This window comes from Phycodurus eques, chromosome 7 (genome assembly GCF_024500275.1).
Source record: "Phycodurus eques isolate BA_2022a chromosome 7, UOR_Pequ_1.1, whole genome shotgun sequence".
Classification (NCBI taxonomy): domain Eukaryota; kingdom Metazoa; phylum Chordata; class Actinopteri; order Syngnathiformes; family Syngnathidae; genus Phycodurus; species Phycodurus eques.
Window position 1 is genome coordinate 22,775,949 of NC_084531.1, and position 13,360 is coordinate 22,789,308.

General features: G+C 40.7%; 2 protein-coding genes across 4 annotated transcripts in view; both read right to left on the reverse strand.

Moving 5' to 3' along the window:
- Window positions 1-471: 471 nt before the first annotated feature.
- On the reverse strand, window positions 472-8,136 carry rflnb (refilin B). The gene is made up of 3 exons (XM_061680779.1): window positions 7,792-8,136; window positions 5,233-5,318; window positions 472-1,713 (listed from the first exon to the last, which is right to left on the reverse strand). The coding sequence occupies exons 1-3, from the start codon at window positions 8,107-8,109 to the stop codon at window positions 1,374-1,376; spliced, it is 744 nt and encodes a 247-aa protein (XP_061536763.1). The 5' UTR covers window positions 8,110-8,136; the 3' UTR covers window positions 472-1,373.
- A 1,439-nt stretch (window positions 8,137-9,575) lies between these two features.
- Window positions 9,576-13,360, reverse strand: part of vps53 (VPS53 subunit of GARP complex) — a 30,281-nt gene continuing 26,496 nt past the window's right edge. For all 3 annotated transcript variants that reach the window (XM_061681943.1, XM_061681942.1, XM_061681941.1), the window contains 2 exons: window positions 10,962-11,066; window positions 9,576-10,545 (listed from right to left, as the gene is read on the reverse strand). In XM_061681943.1, coding sequence (XP_061537927.1) covers window positions 10,378-10,545; window positions 10,962-11,066 — 273 coding nt within the window. In that variant the 3' untranslated portion in view covers window positions 9,576-10,377. The remainder of the gene's footprint in view (window positions 10,546-10,961; window positions 11,067-13,360) is intronic.

Below are 13,360 nucleotides of genomic sequence, written 5' to 3' on the forward strand. Positions count from 1 at the left end.
TTTTTCCTCTAAATTGAAGGCATTGCACTCTCTGGTCACTATGGGGCGCTCAAGCACTACTGAAAAAAAAAACATTCTTCTTGCCCATTCGAAACGGGACTTGTGTCTCTCACAGTTCTGTGCATGTTCTTCCCGTGCCTGCGTGGCTTTTCTCCGGGTACTCGGTTTTCCTCCCACATTCCAAAATCATGGTAAGGTTAATTGAAGACTAAATTGCTGTCTTGACTATACATTTGTTTCTACCATTGATTCCGGGTGCAAAGTAGTATTAATTATTTCCAAATGTCAATGATGTAACTTGCTTAAAAAGGTGGCTGTTTTTTGTCTGTCGTAACCACACCCATCCATCTTCTATATCACTTATCCTGTCAAATGAAACGATAATTATTGAGCTTGAAATACTTTATTTCAATTTGGAAAGCAACAAGTCAACAATAGCAAAATATAAGCATGAAACATCAGTGAGGCACAGAACACATAACACTGCAAATACTGTATGTCACTTGATAAGATAAATTCATCAAATGATAAAACCTGACATTAAAAAAAAAAAAAAAAAAAAAGAATAAATATAAATTCCACTCAAACGCCATAGAAAGTGAAGTGGAATGCAGCTTACTTTCACTAGTAGGACAAGTGAGTGATATCAACAATACTGTATTTGTCACTTTAACTCCAGACTCATATTCCATGTCATGTGCATAAGTCATTTCTACAAAAGCTTACACATACTGAACAGTTAATATAATCCACCAACATTAGTATAATGCTTTTTTTAATGTCTAGAATAAAGGCTGGGAAGAGCATATTTTGTGCTAATTTAGTGCAGAAATGCAAAAATAAAATAAAATGTTTAAAAAAAAAAAAAAAAAAAAAAAAAAAACCTCATAGCTAAGTATCCTTTGTACAGTGCAGTTATCTTGAGTGATTTCTTAGCATGCACCAAAACGCCCGCACGACAGTGAATTTCGCTTCCTTTCCTTAACTAGCACAGTTGTCATCAGTCTCTGCTCTCATTAAAGATCATCTTATACATCAGGCAGTGACCAATTTGGTGGGAGGGCTCAATGAGGGCAAGTCATTGGCCTTCACTGTTCATGATGTGCAAAAACACAAAGACTGAACAAAGTACAGTATTTCTGAAAATTAATATAAAGGTCATTTCTAAAATGGATAACTCATCCACTGGCAGGATTATAAAGCCACGGAGCGAATGGCTATTAAATCCAATTTAGACTATGTCTTTACATTTCTGCTGTATGTAACATGACATCGCATGTGCTCCTGATTCACTGCCATTAAAATATGTTAACTGGCTACTTAAATCTAAAAGAGAAAACAGCAGGATCAGCGACAGCCAGCCAAGGGGTACGTTACAAAACTGGATCGATCGATCCAGTCTTACTGAGGTAGCTTCCTGCTGCCTCCAACTCCACGCTGGAGAGGAAACGTCTGGCTCGCCGGTGGCGGTCGTAGCTCAGCTCCGTGGCGTACACGGCGCTGGTTTTCTTGGGGTAGATGATTGTGGTGCTCGTAAAGCTCTGCGGCCGATGGCGAGGCTGGAAATCCAGCTGAGTCTTATAACGACGCCAGGTGCTGTGGGACACGGCTGTGATGGTCTGCATGCAGTGCTCCAGGCCTTGACCCCACGGCCGCAAGGACACATTCTGAATGAAGTGGCGGTACGAGTCATAGTGCACTGACGAGGTGTATCTGTGGATCAAACGAAGTGATTGAGCTATCGCCCATATGTCTGTTCAGTGTTGCCTTTAGTCCAGCTTAGTTTTCTAGTATCGTATCAGTATAGTTGAGCCAAGATGCAAAAACATTATTGGGCCTAATGGCTGTTTCAGTTTGTGTGTTCTGTGTTTGTGTGGGTTTTTCAGGTTACTACAACTCAGAGGTGGGTCGTAACGAGAGAAATTTACTCTGTTACAAATACGCAAGTAACTTTTTGGATACGCAGTATGAGTATTCTTAATGGCCGCAATATTTAGTTTGACTTCAGTATTCTTGTTAGGAAAAAAACTACTTTTGCTCAGTTATATTGAGCTAAATTACACTCGCCAGATATTTTCATTTATAGGTATTTATCATAGCTTGTGCAATTTATTTTGGTATGTCAGAGAGACTTGTCACAGATTGTTCTACCAATGAAATGTAACTGGCTGGTGACATTTGACTCCATTTTACTAATCAAACTTAGCCAGACAGTGATATGACCACAAAGTCGCCACGGCCCCACACAGAAGCAACATTTTCAAAGTGACTAATTTACATGAAGCATAGCAGAAACAAACAGAGAGGAAAAATTGGCATCTGACTCTCAGTAAGAAGCGGTGCAACACCCCCGGACTTGCACATAAAATATGGTTACAGAACACAAAAAAGAAATATAAAGATTTTATTCATTATGATTTTAGTTAAAGTGATATTGTTGGGCAATCTGAAGTTGAACATTCCTTTTTTTTTTATATATATTTTTGTCAATTTGACAAATCAGAAGTTATTCGCTAGTTACTCATTACTTGAGTAATTTGTTCACTGAGTACTGTACTTAAGTAATTATTTGGAGGACTACTTTTTACTTTTACTTGCGTCATATTATTCTAAAGTAACAGAACGCTTAAGAAAATATTTTGTTACTTTACCCAGTTACTCCAGGTTCAATGTTCAATGTCCAAAAACATGTATGATATAATAGCTTCATTGAGGACTATAAAATGTCTGGAGGTGTGAAGAGTTTTCTCATCTTTTTGCCACTTCAAAATATCCATCCAATGCTTACCCTAATTAGGGGTCGAGTTAAGGTTAACTCAGGGCACATGTAGACATTCAGTGGGTACGGAAAGTTTTCAGACACCCTTAGCTGTTTCACTCTTTGTTATATTGCAGCCTTCTGTTAAAATCGTTTAAGTTCATTTTTTTCCTCATTAATGTACACACAGCACCCCATATTGACAGGGGGAAAAAACAATTGTTGAAATCGTTGCTGATTTATTAAAAAAGAAAAACTGAAATATCACACAGCCATAAGTATTCAGACCCTTTGCTGTGACACTCATATTTAACTTGCGTCCTGTCCATTTCTTCTTATCATCCTTGAGATGGTTCTACACCTTCATTGGAGTCCAGCTGTGTTTGGTTCTCCTGATTGAACTTGATTAGGAAAGCCACATCCCTGTCTATATAAGACCTTACAGCTCACAGTGCATGTCAGAGCAAATGAGAATCATGAGGTCAAAAGGAACTACCTGAAGAGCTCAGAGACAGAATTGTGGCAAGGCACAGATCTGGAGAAGGTTACAAAAACAATTCTGCTGCACTTAAGATTCCTAAGAGCACAGTGGCCTCAATAATCCTGAAATGGAAGACGTTTGGGACGATCAGAACCCTTCCTAGAGCTGGCCGTCTAGCCAAATTGAGCATTTGGGGGAGAAGAACCTTGGTGAGAGAGGTAAAGAAGAACCCAAAGATCACTGTAGCTGAGCTCCAGAGATGCAGTCGGGAGATGGGAGAAAGTTCTAGAAAGTCAACCATCACTGCAGCCCTCCACCAGTCGGGGCTTTATGGCAGAGTGGCCCGACGGAAGCCTCTCCTCAGTGCAAGACACATGAAAGCCTAGCTGGAGTTTGCAAAAAAATAAATAATAAAAATAAATAAATAAATAAAAAATAAAAACCACCTGAAGGACTCCAAGATGGTGAGAAATAAGAAATAAATTGTTGGCGTCTAAGTGGCATGTGTGGAGAAAATACAATCAAACTGCTCATCACCTGTCCAATACAGTCCCAACAGGGAAGCATGGTGGTGGCAGCATCATGCTGTGGGGGTGTTTTTCAGCTGCAGGGACAGGGAGGCTGGTTGCAATCGAAGAAAATATGAATGCGGCTAAGTACAGGGATATCCTGGAAGAAAACCTTCTCCAGAGTGCTCAGAACCTCAGACTGGGCCGAAGATTCATCTTCAAAAAATACAATGACACTAAGCACACAGCTAAAATACAGGAGTGGCTTCAGAACAACTCTGTGACTGTTTTTGAATGGCCCAGACATAGCCCTGACTTAAACCCAATTGAGCATATCTGGAAAGACCTGAAAATGGTGGCCCACCAACGTTCACCATCCAACCTGACAGAACTGGAGAGGATCCCCAAATCCAGGTGTGAAAAACGTGTAGCATCATTCCCAAAAGGACTCATAGCTGTATTAGCTCAAAAGGGTGCTTCGACTAAATACTGAGCAAAGGGTCTGAATATCATTTCAACAATTCTATTTTTTCCCTGTCAATATGGGGTGCTGTGTGTACATTAATGTGGGGAAAAAAATAACTTAAATGATTTTAGCAAATGGCTGCAATATAAAAAAAAAAGAGAAACATTGAAGGGGGTCTGAATACTTTCCATACCCACTGTACAAGCATTCACACACCATTTAGTCTTCAGTGAACCTAACATGCATGTTTTTGGAATGTGTGAGGAAAACAGAGTACCCAAAGAAAACCCACATAAGTCCGGGTAGAACAGACAGGCCACAGCCAAGATTCGAATCCTGAACCTCAGAACTTGCTAACCAGTGACCCACCGTTTTAAAATAGTAATACACAAAAAAAAAAAAAAAAAAAAAAAAAAAAAAAAAAAAAGGCACACTGCATTGAACGCATGTGTCAGAATGACATTCTAATCACAATCAAGGAGATAGAGGGCATTTACATCTCAGCATATGGCTGTTGACTATGGTGAGGATACTTGGACCTCTTCAACCAGATGGAGATTATGGAGCAATATTGCAATATTTAGAACTAGCGGTTAGTAACAAGGTAAACTAACCTTAGCATCTGTGTTTCTTTTTGCAATTTTTAGCCGATAGTATGCTCAGATGTTACGATGTTGCAATGACAAATCTACTCAACCAATGTGTGACCGGCAGTGGCTTCTTTCACTGTCTGCAAATACCTCTGAAGCCCAGCTGAGCAGCTACGAGATCTAGTAGCTTAGACCTGCATTTGCCAATAGTGTATGTGTCAATAGTGAGCTGTGTAGCTACCGTGCAGCAGAAACGCAGTCTATCACAGGAGAGTCCTTTGATTGACTAGTGGTCAATACGGGATGTAAACCACCCCTCAACCCAAGCCAGCTCGGATATGGGCAAGGTTTACCTGCAACCCTGAACAGGATGATCATATAGAAAACAGATGGATGGATCAATTGAAGGAATTTTCAACACAACCCACCTTACTTCTTTAGGGGGTAAAGGGTCAATTGCTATACCCTCCCCATAGGACAAAGGCTGCAAGGACCCAGAGGGCAAAGTCGAAACCTGCAAAATAAATACATAAAATAAAACAGGTTGGGATGAAACTTTTCTGTGGTCTGAATTAACATTCTGAAGTGAGCCACTGAGTTCATGGAATTCAACTGGGCGAATCTGGTGCATACTCTGGATTCACAGTCATCAATCCGCCGTGTCTGCCACAAAGCTTTTCTTTCAACATGTACCACCAATGGTAAATGGGGGTTCTCATCTTACGACGGTCCCGACATACCATGTTTCGAGGTTATGAACGCTGCAATAAACTACTGCAGTTTGCGCAGCGGCATAAGAGTATGTTGTCACGCGGCACAAGCAGGCACGCTCAGTTAGCGCCGTGCTTACTGCTTGTCTTTATTTTATTTTTTTAACAGCCTAGATGTGTTTTCATACAAATATCGACTGGAATTATGACTTTACTGCTGCACTAGCATAGATTAGTGGTAGGTTCCGACTTGCGTACGAGTGGAGAGTCACGCCACAGCCGATGTAACAGAACTATCGTAAACAGAGGGCCCTTGTGACAACTGCTAATGCAAAACATTTCAAACATTTTTACACCAAGTACCACCTAAAAGAAAATGCTGAGCTCTCCAATACCACAATCATGACCAACATTACTGAACTATGTGTTCATCAAAAACTGTCTTGTTTTATTCCTAAAAAGTATTTAATATTATTGTAAGACACTGTAACTTTATGCACAGTATGAATATTACCAGTGTTTAATTATATGAAATTTGGGGGGGGGGGGGGGGGGGGGGGGGGGAATAAACAATGTAATTAAAAGTAATACACTTTAAGTGTAAAAAAATAAATGCTTAAAAACAAGCAGGTGTTAAAAAGTAAAGGTATTCAATTTAAAAGTTAAATACGACTGAATTGTACTCAGTCGTGTACAACCAGGGGAAGCCCATGTACCACGCGTTAAGAATCACTGGCCTAAGTCAATTTTAACTTAATGTCAGAATATCGATTAAAAAAATAAAATGCGCTTGCTAAAAATCGTGTTCTTTCTTTATATCTGTGTAGATTCTCGGTCATCCAGATTATCGCAATCGTAAAGGTCGAATCGAGGCAACTGGACTGTCATTTGATGATTTTTTTTTTCCCTTTCAAAAGAAGTTAAAAAAATGAGTTTGCAATTATGCTATTAGGCTAATGACATGCATTCGTGCAAGTAAACGCCTCAACTCAAATGGAAACCTGTTACTTTCTGCACCCGCAGCCGCTACACTAGGAAATACAGTATACCGTCAACCTTTGCCAATTTGTAAACACCTCTGTGTTTTTTTTTTCTCTTTCTGTAGAACATAACTAAAACTATTTGTTGAAAAATACACATATTTGCACCTATCCATATATTAGTGTGCTCTTTCTGTAACACCATAAGATGACCCTGCTCCTGCTAAGGCACCATGTTAGCGGAGGCGTAGCTCGCATTTTGTCACCGGCTAATCGTCGGCCTGCCTGAAAATGAACAGCGGGGTGAAGGGAGATTACACTAAAGGTCGTTGTGGGGTCGATACCGGAGAAAGCAAGACGGTGAACTTCTCCAGATGATAGATATTGGCAGTGGTGGAAGTCTGATCAGCAGGTTAAGGCGAGCTGCAAGGTACACCAAGTACCCAGCTATTTGCTGAAAAACTCACCTATTCACATTTTTGTGCTCTTTCAGTATTGCCCAGAGATGGCGACAAACCCCTGACTATTGGGAAAGTCGAAGTTGGTATCAACAGAGAACAATTTCGTTGTAAATCGGAACTAAATTAAATTTTAGACTGCGTTGCTCGCGGAAGTTTCGGAATCTTCGCCGCATGTGCATGTACACGTGCACTTCTGGAGCGTTTTGTCATCTATAAACCATTTATTTCTAAAGGACAATTTTCTAAGATGAGTTTGAAATGTTAACGTGTTTTAGGGTGACAATATGTAGTACTGTATATATACTGTTTCAACTATAGGCATTTCTAAACAAATTTAGGGGCTTTGTCAATTACTCACTTTTCTGCTATTTGCGGCAAGCACCGTCCCTAACACCGCGAATGGGGGGGGGGGGGGGGTTTACTGGACTGTGTGCATTTTAAAACAATCAAGTAACCATGGATCACAAACACAAAAGACAAAAAAAAAAAAAAAGAATGGTGGATAGGAACGTTGTAGTTGGCAGTGTAAGGGAATGAATTTGATTGGTGTATTAAGGGTTTGAAGTGCTGCATCAATGGAGGCAATTAAAAATCTACTATTTGGAAATTTTGCAATTGGAGTCAGGTTTTGGTCCCTGACCCCGCGAATAGCGAGGCTTGATTGCACTGTATTATCGACACGTGGAGGAAGCCCGGTGCCGGTGGTAAACATTGCGCTCGACTACAACTATGCATTTCTGGTCAAATTAGGCTCGGACTTATTAGTGATGACGAATACTTACGTTGAGTGTTCGCACATGCATTGTACGACATTATACAGTATGTCGGTTACCCACCCGCGAGCTGCTTCCTTCGTCCTCCGGTACCGGACTGACGCCGCGCGCTTTGTCCTGAGGCAGAAGCCAGACGCTGGGGCTCGGACTCGGCGGTAACCCGGAGTCCGGGCTGTCGAGCCCTCTGTCCGCCCGGCAGCTCATACCCAGCGGGTCCTCTTCGCAAACATTTGCAAAGTTTAACCGTCCGACCATTTCCTTTTCAAGTGCCAAGTTGTGAAATTCCAGCAGCAGGAAATATTGCGAAGGACGACGATTTCCAACATGTAGTTCTCCCTTTTGCGCTGCTTTTTGTTGACGTCCTCCGGAGTGAAGTCTCATTTCTACCCGGGGAACACCTGGGCTGCTAAATTGTAGCTGCCCGCGCGTTGTGGGGCAAAAAAAAAAAAAAAAAAAAAAAAAAAAAAAAATTGAATTCCACGTAAAACAACAACAACATCAACAAAAAAACTCCCACAAACCTTCTACTTCAAGTCCTTTCTGCACAGTAAACTCGACGTTTATATATACCAAGATGGGCAAAGTTGAACTTGGCCTTAGGCCACAGCCAAGCTTCAAACTTTTCCCTCTAAACTCCTTCGGGCATTAAAAAGATGCCGCCCCTTGGAAGCTTTTCCTCGATGCTGATTGGATGGAGGACAAAATGAAATCGACATGAATATTTATTATACCCCCCCCCCCCCCACCATCAAAAAAGCACCAAGAGACTACTGAACCAAAACACGTTTTTAAGACAGAAAACCTCCTCACCACAATGGCTGAATTTAATGCCAATAGACGTTTCGAAATTTTTAAGTAAATTATAAAGAGTTCAATTTTTGTCCAGTAAATGACATCTCATCCTAATGATATTACTGTAATGTAAATTGCTCAAGCATACAATGGATAACTGGTGTACAAGTTTACTGCTTAGGTTTGGAACCTGGGGTACGTCTTGGGGGGCCAGTAGGGTGACCACCGTTTTTTTCTGCCCAAGATAAAGAAGATATGAGATGTACTCGCTCTACCCAGGGCCACATGCAGGCACAATACCAGATCTTTTTTCGAGTGGTATTATGCATGTTTGATGTAGTTCCATTGTAATAGACTGGCTTGTATTAGGTAGCTGTCTTTCAGTCCAGATTGCTGAATTCCATTGACAGCCATCTTTCTTTTGCAAGCCATGAATTCCAACATTGTAACCCCAAAAATGTAATTCATTCTATTTACCATCCATCCATCCATCTATTTTCTTTACCGCTTAATCTGATAGGGTCACAGGCGTGCTGGAGCGTATCCCAGCTATCTTTGGCCGGGAGGCGGGGTACACCCTGAACTGGTCGCCAGCCAATCGCAGGGCACATATAAACAAACAACCATTCACACTCTCATTCACACCTACGGGCAATTTAGAGTCTTCAATCAACCTACCACGCATGTTTTTGAGATGTGGGAGGAAACCGGAGTGCCCGGTGAAAACCCGCCCAGGCACAGGGAGAACATGGAAACTCCACACAGGCGGGGCCGGGACTTGAACCCCGGTACCCAGAACTGTGGGGCAGATGTGCTAACCAGTGCCGGGTTCTATTTACCAAACAGAGAGAAATTTACCTTGGCTCGTGACCTTCCTCTTTTTCAGACTCACTTCTATTCAACTATTCAGACAAAGTTGTCAAGTTTCAAACTTCTGTATTTGGGTTATAGAGGCAAACAATGGGACACTCTGAACCACACACATCCAACATGGCTCACAAGCATTGACATAATCTTTTCTTCTTAATTTTTCTCAGAACATGTTGAAATGAATGCATCGTAAAACCATTTAATGAAGCACAAGGATTCATCTGTGGCAATGTTTAGTAATCTTCACAACTTGTCATTGTATAATACAACACAACCATACAGTACAAGATATTTTTAAGGAATGTGTTACTAAATGCAGTAGATATCAATTGAAACTATAAGTAATGTTGAATAAATATTTACACCGTCAATTATTCTGCTAGTGCATTTTTGGAAAGAGATTTCATACTTTGGATTTCATTTAATTTGATCCTCAGTATTCATGTGAGTTTCTGTCCGGTGTATATGACGTCTAAACTGAATATCCCCTCAGAGACCTAATAAAGGGGAAGAACGTTTTATTTTCTCATTCATAAATGTATAAAAGAGAAGCATACGTTTCAAATCAATATACTCAGATTTGCCATCTAATTCCATAGCCTTGGGGTACTGTCATTTATCATAATAAGAAAACAACATTTAACTAGGATCAAGTTGCTTGTACTTTTTGACATAAGAACAACATAAATTTTTTTGAGTGCACCTCATTGTGCTATGTACCAATCAAAGCATGGCCATTGGTGTGAACACGAAGGTAAGGAAATTGCACATATAAACAAATATGTACCAACAGCAAGTCACCAGTGAGGAAGTTTTTTCATAACTCACCATGATCTTGGGTTTATTTTTGTGTGTGATGAAAAATTGAGTCAACTCTTTTGTTTTGAACAATAACTCAATGGAGCAGCAGAGTGACATATTGTGAGATCAATAATTGAGTGGTAAAGGCCAGCCCAGCAGCACACAGTATCTTGAAGTATTATTTCTTCACAGTCTCTTGATGAGTTTTTCTAGTTTACGTATGCGGGAGGACTCCTGCTCAGGGGTGGGGGCGCTGAAGGACAAGGAGGGGCCACCGTCGGCCCCGGAAGGCGGTGTAGGTAACCTCTGTCTGAAGAGCTCCAGCATGCTGCTCTGCTCACCACGTTTTAAACCCTATGCACCAAAGGATGACAAACAATAAACATGGTAAATGCATTTAAACCTCCCAAAAACAGTGGGTACAGTGGGTAGTGGTGTTGATGGGACATTTTCTTGATCGACATACATTAATGGGGGGGTGTGGCTAGTGGAAGTGACACCTGTCACGGAGGACATTCACCCACATCTGGCAGGTTGGCGGGTGCTAATGTCAAGCAATACCGCCAATAAATACAGTGAACAATGAGGATAGGTGCCCTCCCCGCCCCCTCCAAAAAAGAATACAATTATCCACGACTAGGTGAAACTGCGGGGGACCCAAATGCAAATATGCGGGGGTCCACTGTATAGACAGACAGACAGACAACATAATACAAGCAAATCTCCCAAACTGCATTTACAATTATTTTAAACTGGGCAAGCCAGCAAACCTTCATGTCGAGTATTTTCTGGAAAGTCTCAGGATTGCCATCAGCCAAGAGCTTGATGTAGTTATCCACAAACACCACGGGCGGTTCATGTGGGGCCATCACCACCTAAAGAAAACAATTTAAATAAAATTTTTAAAAAAAGAACCTAAAGTTTGTTTTGACACCCCCTGCTTCTCCTATGAGCCATCATGGTATGACCTAAGAGATCTTTAAACGATCCCATATGGTGCTGCCATGACCTAAATCAGGCAAATGGGGTGGGGGGTTTCAATCTGACACAACCAATAGTTCTGGCAACAAATGAAGTTGAGACTTCATATTTATATTCTGGATTGCACTTTTATACCACAAGTAGTAAGCACACTTTTTTTGGCAATAATTAACTTTACCAGTAAATATTTAAAGGGGATATAATGAGAAATTAATGAAAATGTTAAATGTATCTTATGCAATAGTCTTGTAACAAAAGCAATTAGGTGGAAAGCTTGGATCAGAGGACATTTTTTCCAGTCACAAATGGGTGACAGACGGGGAACCCCTCTCCTCCTTTTGCATGTGAACACACACAAACAGTGGTAAAAATGTTTTTTCATTGCCTCATGTTAGTCATTTTAACCCTTGTCACTACAGACATGCACAAAAAGGTGTCCAAACAACATCACTGTTGAGGAATTAGGAGAATTTGAGAAGTTAGCAGGCATAAAAGGTTGTGGATTGTGTGGAATTCGTAGCTCTCTTACTCGCCCTGCTCACCAAGTGATTTATTTAGCAACTGGGCTGGAGCCAGGCCAAGGAAAAGGCCTGTGGGTATTATAGAATATAAGCAAGTATAAGACTGCAATGCAATACAAAAAAAAAAAAAAAAAGGCAGCAGGATAAAAAGAGGGTTCAACAAGGGTGGAGATGGGGGTTGATTTTTTTAAATCGTCCCCAGAGGAGACCTTCACAAGTGAGCAATGGAGAGATGTTGGGCTGGGTTGAAAGAGTGGAAAACAGCCACGTCTCATAGGCGTTGTACCAGCAAAGAGAGACCGCCTCAGACAGTCGGAAAGCTCTGAACATAAAGGAGAAGTGGCTCACAAAACAACCTCAATGTACACAAGAACGGTATCATAAGTTCATATAAAACAACCGAGAACTAAACCCAGAGTGACAGCCTTCAACCTCAAGCAATTGCAAGAGCTATGACAGTTTAAAAAAAAAAACCCTAACAGTACAACACCTTGGATCTTGTTGCAGCTTAAGTAGCACATTTTGGCATGTTATCAGACATGCTGTAAAAACATGTCAGTCACTACTACTATACTACAATATACTGTGAGATGCATAAACAGTACAGCATTAACTGTTCACACAAGAGCAAACAGAAAATAATGTTGAGGTAACACACTGCAGAATATGGTGAAATCCTAAATGGTAGCCTTGAAAGAAAATGTGATTACATTTTCTTAGTGGGGTAAAGACAGATTTCAAGTCCTAAGTAACTTGCACTGACCCCTCTCTGTGCAGGTTTTGCCATTAAAAAGCTTCGATTTCAGTCCAAGGAGTAATTACCCGCAAAGTACCTTGATGTTGCATTAAGTAGCAGGTTTAAATACTGTCTACCCAATAAGAGTCTTTGTAAAATGTGTCTAAATTCAACTCACTTCCCTAGGCTGCATACTTCCTATTCCACCATATTATACAACAGGTATTATTCAAATTTCTGAAAAATCTGTGTTTTCAAGTGTGTTATCTTAAGGTTATATAAATTTTTTTCTTTATATCCATCTATATCTGAAACAATGTCGCCTGCGACCACCATTTAGTTAAAATCTATGTTCCCGCTTCATAGGGCTGTTGGGAGTCACAAAAACTAGAAATATAGATATTTTGCATAATTTTATAACATAAAATTACTGGAACTCATGTAGCTATTTTTGTATTCTAAGCATTAAGGGCCTGATTCATAAAAGGGTTGCGCGTGTAAAAAGGGGCGCAAAAAGAAAGCGGAAGCTGATCTATGAATCAAGCGCACCAAACTTGCAAAATTGGCCTGGGAGGAGTTATGCAAATAGATTGAAAATTTAGCACGCACCATGTGATTTATAAAACCGGAGACAAATTGCAATGGCTGATTTTACTTAAATAGTGCATCTAAAAGGCAGGTGCAAACCACCATGCAAAGCATTGCGAGCGTAGCACAGGCAAAATGAGAGGAGGTGCGGAAAACCTTTCCGCTCACATAAACATTTTTGAAATGACACAAAAATTATCATGACATTGTCTACTCGTCAAAGTCATTTTGGAGCTTCTGCGTGATTTGACTTTGTGCCAGTCACAAGAAGGAGTCATGCCATACCACTTTGTGGATGGAAAAAAAAGTCCTTTCAACTCTGCATTTCCATGTGTCTGGGTCT